We start from the raw sequence: 19,447 nt of genomic DNA, 5'->3' as shown, positions 1-19,447 counted from the left end.
TGAGGTAGCAATAAAAATAAATAAAAGTAACTGTAAACATGGCGACAATAAGATAAAAAATAGTAGTTAAATAATAAAGTGTGTTAATGAGTGTATGTGTGTGTGGTATCAGATTAGTCCCTGAGAGTTCAGTAGTCTGACGGCATGGGGGATAAAGCTGTTTGAGTCTGGCTGTAAAGGCCCGAATGCTCCGGGACCTATTTCCAGAAGGCAGGAGGGTGAAACGATAATGTGAGGGGTGGGTGGGGTCATCCACAATGGTGGTGGCTTTGCGGATGCAGTGTGTGGTGTGAATATCTGTGATGGAGGGGAGAGATATGTTAGGGTTATCTTCTTCTGAAGATGCGCTGGAAACAAACCAGTCTCTGAACACAGAACAACGCAGACAGCTGTGATGACGTTTTACTTGCTGCAAGGTGTAGGGAATCCACTTGCAGAGTCTCCGCAGTTTCAGCAAAATGATGGTTTATTGAACAGCAAAAATAATACAATGTAATACAGTGTAGAGACACACCGGGTACTGAAAGGCAGCTCAGATACAAATTGAAGACAGTTCTTCACCCCCCTTTATACCCAAAAAGGCCCTCCCCACCAAGGTGTTGTGTGTAGGTGTTGTGAGTGAATTTACATATAAAGAGTGACCCCCTGGAGTGTGAGGATCCTGAGACAGGGACGGGACAGGACAGGGTGGAGACTTTTATGATCATTGTAATTCAATTCTTATCACCTTATCTTATCCTTATCACCATAGTGGTGCCAACTGGAACCCCCATTCTCTCCCTGGCTTCCCCCATGATCATAAATTCCTAACATTGTCTGCATTCAAATGATCAACCAAGAACCTTGGGACATTTTTACCACTTTTCCTTACAAAGGGAAGCCCGGTCCTGACCTCGAGGTGTCAGCCTCTCAGTCGAACTCAGCCAACTTCGAAAGAGTAACTCCCCTCGCAGTGTCTTTTATTGAGGTACACAAACAGGATATGCAACTGACATTGAACATTGTTTGTCACCATATATGGGGTGGAAATATTCAAGCGACAGTTCTTGAGACGTGTTATTGCTCAATTAAGATCAAGCTGCGGCAGGGTGTTGTTTCTAAGCGTCTAGCAAAATGATGATAAAAAAAGTACATATTTCTCTAACACGATACTCCCAATGATTTTCTCACCTGTCATCACTATCTGTTGTAGGGACTTGTGATCTGAGGCGACACAGTTCTCAAAGCAGACCGTGATGCAGCTGCTCAGGGTGCTTTCAACAGTTCCCCAATAGAGTGTGAGAATGGGAGATGGGCTTTTCTGAGCTTCCGTGGAGAGTAGAGGTGCTGCTGTGCTTTCCTTACTATGGAGCTGATGTTGAAGGACCTGGTGAGATTCTCCGCCAGATGGACAACAAGGAATCTGGTACTCTCTACGATCTCCACAGATGAGCCATCGATGTGCAGCAGAGAGTGGTCACTCTGTGTTTTGTGTTCTTCTAACGTCAACAACCATCTCTTTGGTCAACATTCAGAGACAGGTTGTTGGCTCTGCAGCAGTCCGATAGTCATCACACTTCCTCTTTGTATGCTGAGTCACCGTTTTTATTGATGAGACCCACAACAGTCTTGTCATCTGCCTGATGTTGATGATGGAATTCGAAATGTGCATTGCTGCTCAGTTGTGAGTCATCGGAGTTAACAGCAGTGGGCTGAGCATAAAGTCCTGGGTTCCTGCTACAGCGTCTGAGCAGTTGCCTTCGTCGCCCATAGCTCCTGCGCAGCCCGAGCAGCCGCCTCCGCTGCCCCCTGCGGCCCCAGAGCCCGAGCAGCCGCCGCCTGCTTTGCCCGTAGCTCCTGAGCAGCCGCCTCCGCTGCCCCCTGCGGCCCCAGAGCCCACGCCCGAGGCGCTCCCTCCGCCTCAAATGACTGTGCCCCCTGGGGCTCTTGTTCCTGGCCCCACTCCTGTCCCTGACCCAGCTCCAGACTTTCCTGCCCTAGTCCCCGAGGAGGTCCCGGACAGTCTGACCACCGTGTGTGCCACGCCCCCTGATTATCCACGTGTGCTTCCCTGATCGTACCCAGCTGTGTCCGATTATTTTCAATCAGTCCTGTCTATTTGAGTTCATGTCTTACTAGAGTTCAGTGTCCGTCATTGAAGTCCGTCTGCGTGAGATGTTTCCTGCACCCCGTGTTCCTAATAAATCCCCGTATCCTGCCTGCCTTGCCTGTTTCCTGCCCGTCCGCCGCTCCCGTTAAATGGCGATCGTGACACAAGGCACACGCACATCAAGTACCAATGCAGCAAATACAGATGAACAATTTAGGAGGAATACTAGTCAAAGGAAGGAAGAAAAGCAGCCCACCCTATCTCATGGTCACGGACACAAACATCAGGGAGTGTTATGAAGAAGACATCACACTTAACACCATTGGTTTTATGCAGTGAATTACACCAGAGAGAGTTTTTACATTCTAGCTGTGTTACGTAACATTCCTCAGCCTTCAGGTTTTTTCCACACAATGCACGACATGCAGGGGTGCCAAACAAAACAGCGGAACTGCAGTGTAGCCAATTATTTGTTTCAGTAGTTTTAAGAAAACTAGAACATAAAATGTTTGTTTTACTTAGTCCACAAAAGAGTTTTTACCTATCTTAGTGTATTTTACATCACATACACTCTCGGTCCGTTGTGGAGTCCATCCCACTGTAGTTGGAGAATGCTGCCATCAGTCGCTTGGTGTAGCACTCGCAGGATTTACCAGGCTCCTGTTTAAACTGATGCATCATGCCCCAGTCCATGCGCAGGAGGACCAGTCTCTGAAGGGCTGTCGCATGGTGAGGCCTGTTCTGCCTGGGGTCCAGCAGGTCACTGGCAATGTCCTTCAACTCACAGTGGGCTTGCGTTCATAGTGGGGTACCGCAGGGTTCGATTTTAGGACCACTATTGTTCCTAATTTACATAAATGATATGGATACCAATATATACAGTAAACTGGTGAAATTTGCAGATGACACCAAGGTGGGTGGTGTAGCAGATACTGAATTAGTGGCTCAGCAGCTACAGCGGGATCTTGATTTAATTAGTGACTGGGCCGATACCTGGCAGATGAAATTTAACCCTAGGATGCATGAGTGATATGACCCTACACTCTTCCATAAGTGGGTCATTTTTGACCCACTTATAAAAATCTATGTGTTTCATGCCATTTTTGACATTTTGGTTATGAATAATGAATTGTAATATAGTCTGTATTACATTCTGGACCTCACAAGAATGATTTCAACCATCTGGTCCATGGTGTCAACACCTCCTTTGGTCTTGTTATAGAAGGTGATGACTTCTGGTTTTTTCTTTCTGCTGTTTTCATCCACCGTTTTATCGTGGTGCATCGTGCTCAGGAGGACAACAGCCATTCCTTTCTTTCTGACATAGCTGGCCATGGTAATGCTGCCATTGAATCCAAACTCTGTGCTGTGAACCTCCCTGGACTTAGAAGCCTTCATCAGAGGAGGGATGTCTGGCTTGTTCTGTCGTAGAGTCCCCACAATAGTGAGATCCATTTCCAGGAGATGCTGCGCAAGAGGCACACTGGTGAAAAAGTTATCTGTGGTGATGTTGCGACCTGTGTTTCTGAATCTACTGCACAACTGCTGGACAATGTTTTCCCCCAGATTCTTCTGAACTTCTTCCCCTGGTTGTCTCCCTGTGTAAACCATCCCATCTATTGCATATGGGATGTGTGCATCACAAACCCAGAAGATCTTTAGGCCATACTTGGTGGGCTTGCTTGGCATGTACTGCAAAAACTTGCTCCTGCCCCGGAATGGCACAAGCTGTTCGTCCACAGTGACACAATCACTGGGGATGAATCGCTGTCTGCAGTTGACCAGGAACAGGTCCCATATGTAGCGGAAGGCTGCCATATGGTCTGTTTCCAGTCGGAAGGCACTGGTCCTCTTGTCATCAAAACGCAAGACACGGCGAATATCTTCAAATCTTCCAACAGCCATAGTGGCCTTGTACATGGGATTTTGTAAAGGACTTCCAAACAGCTCACGGATTGGTGCATCCCAGTTCTTCTCACTTCCTGCAAGAAGGGTCAATCCAATGAAGGCCATTAATTCAACTTTGTTGATATTTTTCCACTCTTTTCCTCTAGCTGTTGCTACTCTCCGTCCCTCAAAGTTTGTGCACTTCATCACCTCTTGTATGATATTATCAGTGATGAAGAGCTCCCATGCATCCTTTGGTGAGATGGTGGTGGCAAGCCCCGGTGCAGGCCCTGACCGACTTCTCAGGATATTGTGGCTAGGTGTTCTGCTCTGGGTGGGAGGTAACTCGCTCCAGTAAGAGCCCTTACAACTCATTCTGTTGGACATGATTTGGACTTCACTTTCCTCTTTAGAGGACTCATCAGAGGAATCTTCTGTGTCTGATTGATCTGTTTCAGTTAGAAGAGTTAGATTTCCAGGTGGACGACCGATACCTCCAGCTGGATAATAGTCTGGATCCTCATTATCTGAGATGTCAGAGATTTCAGATTCTGAGTCCAACCCCATAACTGCCTCTCCATCATCCAGCATCTGGATGACCATATCTCCTGTAAACCTAGTAGTCATGACACTAGATGAGGAAACATAAAAGGAAGAGAATGTTTTGAATGACAATCAATATGTAGCTATGTAAATAAATGCACACATGCACATTCTCTCTCTCTCTCTCTCTCTCTCTCTCTCTCTCTCTCACACACACACTCTCTCCTCAAACCCCACCCACACACACACTCACACAATACATATGTACAGTAATGATACCTAGCTTAGTTAGCTAGCAAATGTTAGCTAACTATAAAGTAGGATAATTTAATACCCAGTAACAATAATAATAATCCTTCACATAATATTCATGAATGCGTAAGTATGGTGAAATATATATATTTTTTTCTGAGATAAAAAAATAATACTTACATGTATCAGGTCTTGCTGTGTAAAATAATCTTCCTGATCGGTGACACTTCTAACACAGGGTGTGTGGTCCACAGTAAATATATCCCTGACAGCCACAATTGATAAGAAGCACAGCTTCCCATGAAATTGTATGGGAAATGTATGTGGGTCATTTTTGACCCACTTATGGAAGCTTGGGGTAGTAATACAAATATTACAATTTCTTAAAAAGTATAAGAGGTAACTTAAAAATTTTAATGACATGATATCAAAAACATGTAATTTCAGGAATACCTGGAATATGAAAAGATAAAAACTTTTCATTACAAAGATACTGCAAGAAAACAACCTCACCGGGTCATTTTTGACCCACTCGTGCATCCTAGGGTTAACGTCGATAAATATAAGGTACTCCATCTAGGGAGCAGAAATATAAAGTACAGGTATTTCATGGGTGTCACTGAAATAAAGGTAGCTGATCATGAGAAAGACCTTGGTGTGTATGTTGATGCTTCCATGTCCCATTCTCGCCAGTGTGGGGAAGCAATAAAAAAGGCCAATAGGATGTTGGGGTATATCTCCAGGTGTGTGGAGTTTAAGTCAAGGGAGGTAATGCTAAGATTATACAATTCCTTGGTGAGACCTCACCTAGAATATTGTGTGCAGGTTTGGTCACCATATCTTAAAAAGGACATTGTGGCCTTAGAAAAGGTGCAGCGTAGGGCCACAAAAATGATTCCTGGTCTTAGAGGAATGTCATACGAGGAACGGTTACTTGAGCTAAATCTGTTCAGTCTCAAGCAAAGGAGATTGAGGGGGGACATGATCCAGGTATATAAGATTCTAACAGGTTTGGATGCTGTTCAACCAAATAGTTACTTCAGCATTAGTTTAAATACACGAACTCGTGGCCATAGGTGGAAATTAGCGGGAGAACATTTCAAGCTGGATTTAAGGAAGCACTTCTTTACGCAGCGTGTAGAGTATGGAATAGTCTTCCTGATAATGTAGTGCAAGCTGAATCCTTGGGTTCCTTTAAATCAGAGCTAGATAAGATTTTAACGACTCTGAGCTATTAGTTTAGTTCTCCCCAAGCGAGCTTGATGGGCCGAATGGCCTCGTCTCGTTTGTATAGTTCTTATGTTCTTATGTTCAACTCCTTCATCTACAGTGTCAGATGAGCAAACCTTATCTCCCCCTTGAGGATTTGGACATACCAACATAGGGGCAAGAATTTCTGCTACCTCGTCCTGCTGCCTGAGTGTTTCGCCACGGCACTTCTTCACCGAGAAGGAGGTAGAGTCGGGTGCTGAATGGTTATGATCCTCGTCTGCAGGGGGGAGAGGGGAAGGGGCAGGGGAACCACTGGCTACTCCTCCCTCGGTGGCATAAGGAGGAAGCTGCTGTTTGGGCAGCAATGCTTGGGCAGGAGCCACACAGTTTATTTCTGGGTATCTAATTAGCGGACACCATTAGGTCCCTTCAGGGGCTCCACAGACAAACTCATTGACAAAATAGAATTGTCACAGAAAAATTCTTTGTCACATGCTCAGTCGACATGGACTGTGTGCTATTTACATATTTTTGGCACAAACGAAATCTCATATGCATATCGATGTATCTTTCGCACAAGTGGACCTCCATCACTTTAAAGAGGGTAAACTCTGATCAGGAAATTTACGACGTCAGAATAAACGGATTTTTTAACAGAAGTAACTGACATGCCCTAATAAGGAAATGCATACAATCAGAATACAATATCTGTGGTTTTTAACAGTGGTAACAATCTGATAATGAAAGGAATCAGATCAACATTTCTATAGCATGTAACAGAGCTTGCTCCCCTCCAGAACTCATTGTTCCAGTAGTTATCTGAAATCATCTGCAGGAGCTATTCTTTTATTTGTATATTAAGCATAATTATTCATGAATATTATTGATTATGTTTATTTGTTTAATGTTTTTATTTATTCGTATTTATTGTTTATAATATAATGTTATATAGTATTGCAACACTTGAAACGAGAGGTACTTGCCTGCCTTAGTGATATTTACTATTGTCTAAGTGTATTCCCACCTGTAGGAGGCAGCAATGGTTGTTATTAAAGGTGCTGAGATTACGCGGCTCAGGGCTGAAGGTGCAAAGTGAAACAGTCATTGACCGTATTTGCCATGTGTGATGGTGTCTGCATATCGGCCCTTTTGCGCCAAACAAACCAGTTCAAAGTACTGTGTGTTAAAATATCATATGAATAAATCCTCTCAAGAACTAAACTCAATATCGTATCCTCATCATTCAACGCGTCTGACTTTTGCACCTCTTACCACAAGGCAGTGGATTACATGGGGAAATTACAAACAAGGAGAATTTAATCTGTTTTTCCTCTACATTGTCGTTATTCAGAATATTACAGACTATGAACAAAAACGGACAATGTAAGAAAATAAAAAAATGTGTATGACAGAAAGCTAGAGTATTTTTGCAATGGTGAGCACTAGCTGGTTTATGTACTAGCTCACACTCAAGAAACAGCATAAATGCTACTCATACACAGTTGGGGGGCAGGGGTCAGTCCTTGTGCCTGTAATGAGGTCACCAGTTGAAACTAACCCAGCCTCAGCACGTCTGTGGGTCCTTGAGCAAGGCCCTTAACCCCCAGCTCCCTGGGCGCCCCAACAGGTAGCTGCACTTCGCGGACAACTTACTCCACAAAGAGTAAGTTGAGGGAGACATAAAAAACACAATTTCCCCACGGGGATTAATAAAGTCCATCCATCTATGGAATATTATTTAGCACTATATAACGCAGAATATAAGAATTACGATTTTATAAAAAGTATGCCAAATATCCATGATATAATCATTACAATGTAAACATTATAATGTAATCAACACAATGGAACCAACTGAGTATGTATTTGCACCTTTTGTTAGTCTGAGTTTCTGTTAGCTACTTTGTTAGTCCTGAATCTATGAATATTCACATTTTTATCGCGTATATTTTATCACTATGTAAAAGGACAAATATATTATCAACCTTTTAGTGAGACAATGTGTAAACGGCTGAAACTACCAAGGTTTACTACTGAAGGAAGGGATTCACCTGAGTTCACCAAAAGTTCATGGCTGAGTATTTTTAAAAAACCAAGTGGAGCTGCTCGCGCCACTATTATGTTCAACCGAGAGGCCAAACGGTAAAAGAAATGACTGTCAAACTTATCACCTAGGGGTAAATATAAATCTATACAAATATCACCTGCATGCACATTACTTCTTTTACAATAACCAACTCCTGATCCATACTGTTAGTCGTGAAAAAAATAACTATTGTGTACATAGAGGCCCTGTGTAAAAAGATAACTGCCAAGGAAAAGATCAAAAACATTTATTTCAAGGATTCAAAGTTTTTATGGTCATGTACAGTGTACAGTGCAGTTCTTATTTGATTAACTTGAATGTCTTCACAGACAAGACGATTAAACAAATAAAGCAGCGCAACATTACAGTAACTAACAACAAACAAAGCTCACGAGTACTATTACAATATTCATATCATTTATTTAAATTTAATTTTACCAAGTAAATTAATTGAAAAGCAGTTACCGCTTTACCTGCTTCTCGGGAGAAATAGCAGATATACAAACGTCATGTATGTAACTAAAATCTTAAGCCAATAAGGGCAAAGTTGTGTCGTAATGGAGGCGGATCCAGCCTGTGCAGCCTGCTAAGAGGTGCTGCCTGATGTGTCTTGCTCTCGCGGAGTTTTGGTACCATGTGACATGGTGACGTAATGCAACGGGCGATAAAAAATATAACCATGATGCATTGCGTCAGGACCAGAATGCATTGCTTTAAGCTAGCGCTGTATGTGGGTGCATGAAGTGGAAAGCACCCAATAATAAACATAACATTTTTTTAAAAATGTTTTCTTCACCGGTGCAGTGAATTTAAATAAAGAGCTATGATGGTGCTGCAAATGGCTTTGCATAGTAGTTAGTAGTAGCATTAGCCGCTGTGTGCGGCATTAGCTTTCTACAGTCCTTACAGATGGTTCGTGTTTTGTCTGTCTCCCTTTCGCCATTTATATTTTCCGCCGGGCACCCGAAATGCTGACACACAAAAGATTCAAAAGTGTCTGGGGTATCTACTATAGTAATTTAGTCAGATGCCGACATATTTACAGCAGCTCATTTGCAGCGCATTCGTGAAACGGCTTTTCGCTCCAACGAGAAATCTCGTCATGTTGTAATATCGCGAGATCTCGTGACACGCGTTTCACTCCCACTTCTTAGTAACAGTCATGATTTGATAAAGTGACAACCTGCGTAATAATTGGTAATACATAGAGTTTGCTATTGTTCAGGCTAGCAGACTGTTATGGCTTGAGGTTAATGGTGCCTGTTACTTGTGAATTTTCACATTTGCAGGGATCTTCTGCCTCGTGAACGTGAAACGGGTAATTATGCTAAAAGAAGAAAAAAGCAGAACTGCAATGTGTGTAAGGCTGGTGCTGATTTTTCAGTCTGAACACAGTAAAATTTATACAAATTACCTGTATTCAAACTTGTATTCTTTATATAGTTTGGTTAATTACTATTTAAAAGTTTTATCTGCGCTCCATTGTATAACTTATATTGGAGACTTGTATGTACTTTTCGATTGGAAATGGTTAGCTGTATACAGGGGCGCCGCTAAGGGGGGGAAAGTTGGGACAATTCTAAGGGCCCACGCCCTTTAGGGGCCCCCAGAGATCTGAATGGGTGTGATAGGGGGGCCCAACCTCATATTTTGTCATAGGGCCCAAAATTGCTAGCGGCGCCCCTGGCTGTATATACTTTGAATATTTTTATGATTAATTTCTTTGTTTATTTAATTTGGCAACAGATCTGCACTTTTAGCAGTATTGCTGTCAATTTTTGTGAAAGTTGTTACTAAATAAAACAAAAGAAGCAGACTTGTGTAAATCCTATATTGGTCGTGTATTCTTCCTGTAGCGTAGTGACAGCTTTTTGTACGGAAGCCGTGAACGGCTGTGCTTGCAAATATATTTTCTTCTGAATAATTAGAAGGATAAGCATATTTTGTCGCCGCCGCGAGATAGTCATGCCATACACAGCTCTGCTCGTTTTTGTACTGTAACCGTGTTACTTAATTTGCGAATCCATGAATTTAACGTTGACATTAAGTCAACATTGACATTGACAACGTTGACATTAAGTGTTGCACCTATCTAGTGTTTTACCGTGAAGGGCATGTTATATCTTGTCTCTAAGTCGCACTATGGTCCAGGGGAATGCTATGTCATATTAGAACATGTGTCGATGATGTGGCAATATAAATATTTTAGAATACTGTCAGTTTTAGTTTCAGAAATCCATCATTTGAGAAAAAAGGCCAGTCACGACAAATATATATGGAATATAACAACAGAGGTTAGCTGTATTTGTTTAAGTGTAAAGATGCACATAGAAACATGCATGAGCTCATCTGAGAATAAACTGAATGCAATGAAGATTTGTGACTCCTGCTGGAAAATGCGAATAGTGGCAGGGTCTTCAAGCAGTACATTTGTCTGAGAGTCAGTTAATATTAGGAAAGGCACCGTTTTTTTTTCAATGGCGCTAATTATCAAGAAGGAAATGGAGTACCCCAGTACCTGGTTTACGGGCACTGGAAGCTCCAGTATCAGTCAGACTTTCATGTAAGTATATGTGTGTTTAATGACTTGTGCATGTTTCATCTTTACCAGGGGCAGAGGGGAAACTCAATAAATAGCCTTCTCTCACACTTCCAGGCCTGCAGAACTGAGCATGTCCCCTGGTTTTGTGCATATGTCTGTAGGCTTTGAGTTTTTCCTATGGGGGCTTCAATTTCCTCCCAGAGTACAAATACGTGCAGATCAGTTGCATTGGGGAGTCCATACTGTGATGCTGAGTGGGTGTAGGAGGAGATTGAGAGATGAAACTCCGGATGATTTACTCCCTCGGCTAACTAACCAGAACAGGATCGTACCAATACCAAAATGATAAGTTTATAAATGTTTTTCACTACCCTGATTCATTCAGTTATTTCTGTTTGTTAATTCCATCCCCCAAGCAAATACATAAATAAACAAACAAATATTCAGGGGGAATGTGTCATAGGTGATAGAATCAGTGGATGAATCTAAAGAAAAAAAGTAATGATTTCTTTCTCTCCAAAACACAATGCACAAAACTCTTAAGTTAGGTAAGACATTGAAATTTTATGACAGTAGCATGATGCAGAGGAACAACAGAAGGAAAAATCTAACTAAACCTGAGTCAACTAGGACTAATTACACTAAATTAAGTGGAACACACAAAATACCTAAAACAACTTAATAAACAAGCAAGAAATATTACATTTGATTAACTATACTGATGCCTGAGGGAAGTTCTTGTGCATAATGCAGCAAGTATATACAGCTGCAGAGACACTACACATAGTGCAAATAAATTAAAAAGTATACAGTACACACACTGATTCCTGAAAAATCTAAATACCATGGAATACTAATGAAATACTGATGATGATGATAATAATAGAAATAATAATGAATTAGTTTAGGGTATTATGCAATTGACATGTACAATTAAAAAAGAAATTGCACCAGACATTTCCTGTGGCAAAGAAGGGTTGCTTTGTGCCACATTACTCAAGTCAATTCACTTTATTTTGTATAGTACATTTTCATAGCCTTACATTGTCTCAAAGCACTTTACTTTGTCCCTGCCCAATTGTCCCAGTGAGCAAGATCTAGCCTGAAAAATTAGAAAGCGACATTGGCAAGGATAAACTCAGTCATAGTAAGAAACCTTTGGAGGAACCAGAGTGAAAGGGGGAGCCCATCCTCCACAGGTCAGAAGTCACGTTAACAAAGTCCTGATTTATATGGTTTATATGGTTCAATTAGTTAAGTCCGGATGTAAATACAGAATAACTGGCAGCAGGGCACACAGGAAAGACGTAAACAGGCAGGAGGGCAGGCAGGAGGGTGGCACAGGCAGGACGTAATGGGCAGGAGGGCGGGCAGGCAGGGCAGCACAGGCAGCCAGAACTGTTTTGCCACTGCAGTTTGTTTTACAATTTCATCTGCATTTGTTCCCCCAAGGTATAACAGCAGCTAATTTATGAACATGCTGCTTTTCAGAAAAGAAGTTTAATTTCCAGGAGCATGACCAGTGCATACATTTAGTGTTGATGGTTCTTTGTAAAATGGATGTTCTGTACTTTTATTGATCTGTCCATCCATCCATCCATCCATCCATCCATCCATCCATCCATTCATCCATTTTCTAACTACTTCTGATGAAGTTCCGGGTTATGAGGTATCCTGAAGCCCAGGCAATATGGGACAAACACACACATGCACACACATAGGGTATACCTATCCTTATGGGGCCCGCTCATTGACTTCTATTGGATAAATGCTAACGCTAACTATGACAATCTTAACCCCCACCCTGCCCTAACCATAACCATAAGTAACCAAGCAAAATAAAAGAGGTTTTGCATTTTTAGTTTTTCCACAGCAGTCACAGATTTTTATAAAATAGAGTTTTCCTGGTTTTCAGTTTCGTGGTCCCCATAAGGGAAAAAAAAAACAGGTATTTATCACGCTATGGGGTAGGATAGGTATACCCGCTCGCACACACACACACAGACATGCACACAAATGGATAGATCACCACAGTTACTATGGATGTCGATCCTGCAATAATGAGACAGAACTATCATACTTAACAGGATCATATCCCTAGTTCTACATATGCATAATTATATTTAAAAAAGATCCCACGCACCTAGCACATGAGATGTTTGAACTTCTGCCCTCTGGTAAACGTTACCGCAGTATGCATTGCAGAACAACCAGATTTAATAAGAGCTTCTAACCCCAAAGCCATCAGAATACTAAATGCTAATGAACATACGTTTATGTGAAACCCTACTCTCTCTTACTCTCTGTGCACTTTATTACCACAACTGGTATTAAGTTTACTTTTTATTTATACAGTATAGTGCAATAATATAATCACGATTTGTGTGTGAGTGTGCCCTGTGATGGGCTGCCCCCCATCCTGGATTGTTCCCTGCCTCGTGCCCATTCCACATTCCGGGATAGGTTCCGGACCACCCGCGACCCAGTAGGATAAGCAGTTTGGAAAATGGATGGATGGATATAACTAACATAAGACAGACATTACACCTAACAAACAATAAACACGAAATAAAGGAGTGGATACAAAAAAAATGTAATGCAATGACCAGATTTAACACCTGGATTATGTCCCCCCTTAGTCTCCTTTGCTCGAGGCTAAACAGATTCAGCTCAGCTAACCTCTCCTCATTAAACATTCCTCTAAGACCAGGAATCATTCTCCCAGCCAAGCAAGCCTGAGTCCGGCTTCCACTCCCCCGATCCCCAGCAATGTTAACTTGGAAGGGCGTATTCTGTATGCACAACTGAGACAACCCAGGTGGAGCTTATCGGCTGGCAAAATTGCCTTCAGGTATCACCCACCCTAGTGAGAGTCCAAGCTAGGGCCGTTCTCAGAACTCACCCTAAACGAAGTCCTGCTCAAAAGTTGTAATGACCGCCTGAGGTACCTGTCAGCCTTGCCCGTAATGAGTCAGTGGGTGTAGCCGGGCTGACACGCTTTTGGGCATCCAATTGCTGAGAACTCCCCTTCGGTTCTGACAAACTGTACGATCACAAGCAGTGACAGCAGAGCCACAGACAAGCTCAACCAACAGAGAGCGAATGGTAAGCACCCAGCACCCGAAGGGCTCAACTGATCACATCCAAACGACTTCCTGATGGGATTGTGTACGTAACTGGTTTACTGTTGTTAATAGTGGTTGAACTTCTATGCAAGTCCCCTTGTTGGGGGAGATGGAATGAATGAAAGCATAAGGTGAAATAAAACCTAAAATAAATCAAAAAGGTTAAACGGGAATCAAACCAAATGAATTGTGTTTCTTATTCAATTGTAAACATCAATTAGTTATGCAACAATAACCTAATTGGATGTTAATGTATTGTGATCAAACTGATTTAGTCTGTGAAGTTGATTCCTGCTTTCAGGCAAGAACCTGTGTGTCCAATTATGCGTGTTGTATCACCGCAGTTGACCACCAGAGACCCAACTCAGATGTTGTTAACCTACTATGGCGGACCACTAGAGGTGCAATTTCAATGGAGTGGCACTGCTATGGCTTGCCACTAGAAGCGCAATTTCAAAATTGAGTGGTAGTTCTATGCCTGACCACTAGAAGCGCAATTTCGAAATGGAGTGGTAGTTCTATGCCTGACCACCGGGGGCGCAATATCGAAATGGAGTTGTAGTTCTATGCCTGACCACTGGAGGCGCGATTTTGAAATGGAGTGGTAGTTCTATGCCTGACCACTGGAGGCGCAATTTCGAACTGGAGTGGTAGTTCTATGCCTGACCACCGGGGGCGCAATATCGAAATGGAGTGGTACTTCTATGCCTGACCACCGGGGGCGCAATATCGAAATGGAGTGGTAGTTCTATGCCTGACCACCGGGGGTGCAATTTCGAAATGGAGTGGTAGTTCTATGCCTGACCACTAGAGGCACGATTTCGAAATGGAGTAGTAGTTCTATGCCTGACCACTAGAGGCGCGATTTCGAAATGGAGTAGTAGTTCTATGGCTTGTCACTAGAAGCGCAATTTCAAAATTGAGTGGTAGTTCTATGCCTGACCACTAGAAGCGCAATTTCGAAATGGAGTGGTAGTTCTATGCCTGACCACCGGGGGCGCAATATCGAAATGGAGTGGTAGTTCTATGCCTGACCACTAGAGGCGCGATTTCGAAATGGAGTAGTACTTCTATGGCTTGCCACTAGAAGCGCAATTTCAAAATTGAGTGGTAGTTCTATGCCTGACCACTAGAAGCCCAATTTCGAAATGGAGTGGTAGTTCTATGCCTGACCACCGGGGGCGCAATATCGAAATGGAGTGGTAGTTCTATGCCTGACCACTAGAGGCGCGATTTCGAAATGGAGTGGTAGTTCTATGCCTGACCACTAGAGGCGCAATTTCGAACTGGAGTGGTAGTTCTATGCCTGACCACCGGGGGCGCAATATCGAAATGGAGTGGTAGTTCTATGCCTGACCACCGGGGGCGCAATATCAAAATGGAGTGGTAGTTCTATGCCTGGCCACTAGAGGCGCAATATCGAAATTGAGTGGTAGTTCTATGCCGGGCCACTAGAGGCGCAATTTCGAAATGGAGTGGTAGTTCTATGCCTGACCACTAGAGGCACGATTTCGAAATGGAATAGTAGTTCTATGCCTGACCACTAGAGGCGCGATTTCGAAATGGAGTAGTAGTTCTATGGCTTGTCACTAGAAGCGCAATTTCAAAATTGAGTGGTAGTTCTATGCCTGACCACTAGAAGCGCAATTTCGAAATGAAGTGGTAGTTCTATGCCTGACCACCGGGGGCGCAATATCGAAATGGAGTGGTAGTTCTATGCCTGACCACTAGAGGCGCGATTTCGAAATGGAGTAGTACTTCTATGGCTTGCCACTAGAAGCGCAATTTCAAAATTGAGTGGTAGTTCTATGCCTGACCACTAGAAGCCCAATTTCGAAATGGAGTGGTAGTTCTATGCCTGACCACCGGGGGCGCAATATCGAAATGGAGTGGTAGTTCTATGCCTGACCACTAGAAGCGCGATTTCGAAATGGAGTGGTAGTTCTATGCCTGACCACTAGAGGCGCAATTTCGAACTGGAGTGGTAGTTCTATGCCTGACCACCGGGGGCGCAATATCGAAATGGAGTGGTAGTTCTATGCCTGACCACCGGGGGCGCAATATCAAAATGGAGTGGTAGTTCTATGCCTGGCCACTAGAGGCGCAATATCGAAATTGAGTGGTAGTTCTATGCCTGGCCACTAGAGGCGCAATTTCGAAATGGAGTGGTAGTTCTATGCCTGACCACTAGAGGTAACCAAAGATATAGCTAGGCGGTTGCCGACGCTAGATGAGTGACACACACATTTAATGCATGCGCATGCTGCTTGTGGCCTTCTTCTGTGCCTTGCACAGTATAAAACCCCTTAAAACAATTACTGAAGCGAGACGGCGCACGCGTTACGGCGACAGATTTAAATTGTGAGTGCACTATATCTCGTCGCAAATGGTGCTTAACCACGGCGGGTCTCAAGCACAGGAGACTCCCAATTTCTAAATGACACACACTTGGCTCACAGCGCAAAGTTGTGTTAAACTTGCTTTGTCTAAAGCAGGCACACACATACGAGTATGATCCTGATAGGTAACTAAGCTATCGGTCTTATGTCCAAGCGCAACATAATTTAGGTTAGAACCTCATAACAAGTATTCCCGTTCGCTAATAGAGAGATCTCTCCCAGGATATATAGAAACGGAGACACTCGTCCGAATTGAACCTGGAAACAAAGCGCTACATCTGAGAATCTCGTCAGACATAGGGTTAAAGTTTACTGCAGTTTAATACGAAAGAACTACAATGAAATCACCGAAAATAAAACAAAATAATATAACTACTAATAATAGAAATAAAAATAACTATAATAAGCCCATATGATCCCGCTTAAATGCCTTCAGATTGCCATGAGTGCGACTTTTGCAACCAGTTGACAGTAGCGCTTCTTCACTGCACGTTCGGTCATAAAAAGTTTAAATTGTGTGCTCAGAATAAGTTTAAACCTTGTGCCTTGTGATTATTAACCAATTTTTATGCTGAATGGTCGGCTCAAACTCAATTGCGAAACACCGTGAGTCTGTTAATGTGTGACTTAAATGGAACTCATTAATAACCAGTATCACGTAATAACCTGGGTTAGAATAGAAGGCTTGTCCAACGAGCTGCGTCACCAGGTAATGTAAACGATCGGTAGCGAAGCTCCCCTCACGGCCAATGAGAGAGAGTCTCGCGATATTTCAGGCGAATTTGAGGTTTCAGAGCGTAGATCGCACAGGCAGGGATTCTTGTGAGCACTCAATGAACGGAGGCTGAAGTTGTGTAAAAGACATGCATTTATTCCTATAACTAACATAAGACAGACATTACACCTAACAAACAATAAACACGAAATAACGGAGTGGACACAAACAATGTAATCATGAAAATGCAATGACCAGATTTAAAATGAGTAACCTTAAAAGGGAAAATACTGTTCTGCAAAGCAAGCAATTTGTGGAAATACTGTCCTAAAGTAATATAGCAGGTGAATAGGAGTTTAGGTTGTTATAAATGAAAGGAAGTTTGTTTACTTGGTTGCAGAGTGGGGGGGGGGGGGGTCTTGGCAGTTGGTTGCGGAGGCTGATGAGCTGATGGGTGATGGCACTCAGGGAGGCGCGGTGTTTGCAGCGGTTGTTGGAGTGGAGCCCCTCTGATTCCCTCTCCTGGTGAAGCTTGGGCTTGGTTGCAGTTCTCTGTCCAGCTGGGTCTTCACTGATAGGCTTCAGGAGGGCTTCTTGTGGGCTTCTCTTCTCTTGGGCTGATGTTCTCTGCCTCTCTTCGTGCTGATGGTCTTTTGTTTTCTCCTCCCTTCTGTTTCTCCTCTCCTGGCTTTGTTCTGAGGTGCCAGGTTTTATAGTGTAAAGTTCGTGAATAGGAGTGACCAGGAATTCGACTCCTGGACCAATGGCTGACCATCCATTTGGCGGGCTTTCGGAAGGGGGTCTGTATCAGTCCTTTTGAGATTTATGACCAGAGTGATTTCCCTTGTATTGATGATTTTCGTTAGGCTGGTGTAACTTTTGATATATTCACTTTCGTGGTAACCACTGACCAGATTTGGAAACTGGAGTGATTTTCCATCGGTTTGATACCAAACATGCCATAGCAGCCTAGCGGTTCACACCTCATACCATCTGTAATGATTAATTAATGATTACTTATATTATGTCGTTATGTTATATTACTCACACCTTATTTTATGCCTCACAATCTATATAATTGTAAATATACTGTGTAGCTGCTGGCGCGTTCCAAACTAAATCTCATTGTACTTACAATGTCAATAAAAACATCCATCCATCCATCTAGGCAGGCCAGTGTCGCCTCCATCCTTCCTGAAGTCAGTGATTCCTTTGTCTTTGTGCTGTTTAGTGCCAAATTGTTTGCTGAACTCCAACCTATCAGTTTCTGGACCTCATCTCTGTAAGCTGACTCATAAGAACCAAAGAGATTTACAAATGAGAGGAGGCCATTCGGCCCATCAAGCTCCTTTGAGGAGAACTTAGCTAATAGCTCAAAAATCTTATCTAGCTCTGATTTAAAAGAACCCAGGGTTTTAGCTTGTGTTACAATAACAGGAAGACTATTCCATACTCTAACTACACGCTGTGTACAGAAATGCTTCATCAAATTCGTTTTAAAATGTTCTCCAGCTAATTTCCACTTATGGCCACGAGTTCTGGTATTTAAACTAACATTGAAATAGCCATTTGGCTGAACAGCATCCAGACCTGTTAGAATCTTAAACACCTGGATTATGTCCCCCCTTAGTCTCCTTTGCTCGAGGCTAAACAGATTCAGCTCAGCTAACCTCTCCTCATTAGACATTCCTCTAAGACCAGGAATCATTCTCGTTGCCCTACGTTGCACCTTTTCCAAGGCAGCAATGTCCTTCTTAAGGTATGGTAACCAAACCCGCACACAATATTCTAGGTGGGGTCTTACCAAGGAATTATATTATCGTAGCATCACTTGCCTTGTCTTAAACTCCACACACCTAGAGATGCAATGTGCCTTCTCGCGTGGTGTTCCTGCAGAGGGAGTCTGTGAGTGCTGGAGATTGGGGGAGGGGGCAGTGTGGCTATGTCTGCTCTGTGTTCCTCCAGACGAGCAAAGAAGCTGTTTAGCTCCTTTGCTAAAAGGGCGTTGCTGTTAACAGTGACGGTGTTGTTGCCTTTGAAGTTTGTAATGTGTTGTATTCCCTGCCACACCCACTGTGGGTTGTTGTATGTGAAGTAGACCTCTATTTTCTGTTTCTCTGCCTGCCTGGCAACCTTGATGCCCCTATTCAGGTTAGCTCTGGCTGCACTCTGTGTTCTTGACTGCGCTGTCTTGTCCTGTAGTATTGTATTGTTGCTCTTGTGTTTATCTTGCACTTTCTCCCTCTGTTTGTGCTCCTTTCACTCTGTATAGTTCTATCTTGCCCGCACTTGTGTCATCTTGTGTTGTTTCTGTTTTTCTTCTTTGTGTTGCACCGTGGTCCAGGAGGAACAATGTTTCCTTTCACTGTGTACTGTGTATATTGCTGAAATAACAATAAACCCACTTGACCACCTGCCTCAATTCATCCTGAAGAGTTTTCCAATGTTGTTCAAAGGTCTGTTTGTTTCGAGTGAAGGACACGCCCCTGGACGTGCTGGATAAGGGGACCACAGATCAGTGTCCTCAGTCCTGCTTCTCCCTTCAAAGCTGAGAGGAAGATGACCCGCCTGCTGCTTCTGGTTTTGGCTTATGGAGC

At 43.1% G+C, this 19,447-nt stretch overlaps 1 protein-coding gene across 1 annotated transcript; it reads right to left on the bottom strand.

The window, feature by feature from the left end:
- Positions 1–3,235: 3,235 nt before the first annotated feature.
- Positions 3,236–4,579, bottom strand: LOC125730465 (piggyBac transposable element-derived protein 4-like). The gene has a single exon (XM_049005797.1). It carries the CDS (start codon positions 4,577–4,579, stop codon positions 3,236–3,238), a length of 1,344 nt encoding a protein of 447 aa, XP_048861754.1.
- Between the last annotated feature and the right edge of the window lie 14,868 nt (positions 4,580–19,447).

Source organism: Brienomyrus brachyistius, unplaced genomic scaffold (genome assembly GCF_023856365.1).
Source record: "Brienomyrus brachyistius isolate T26 unplaced genomic scaffold, BBRACH_0.4 scaffold1330, whole genome shotgun sequence".
Classification (NCBI taxonomy): Eukaryota; Metazoa; Chordata; class Actinopteri; order Osteoglossiformes; family Mormyridae; genus Brienomyrus; species Brienomyrus brachyistius.
This window is presented reverse-complemented; position numbering and strand designations above follow the sequence as displayed.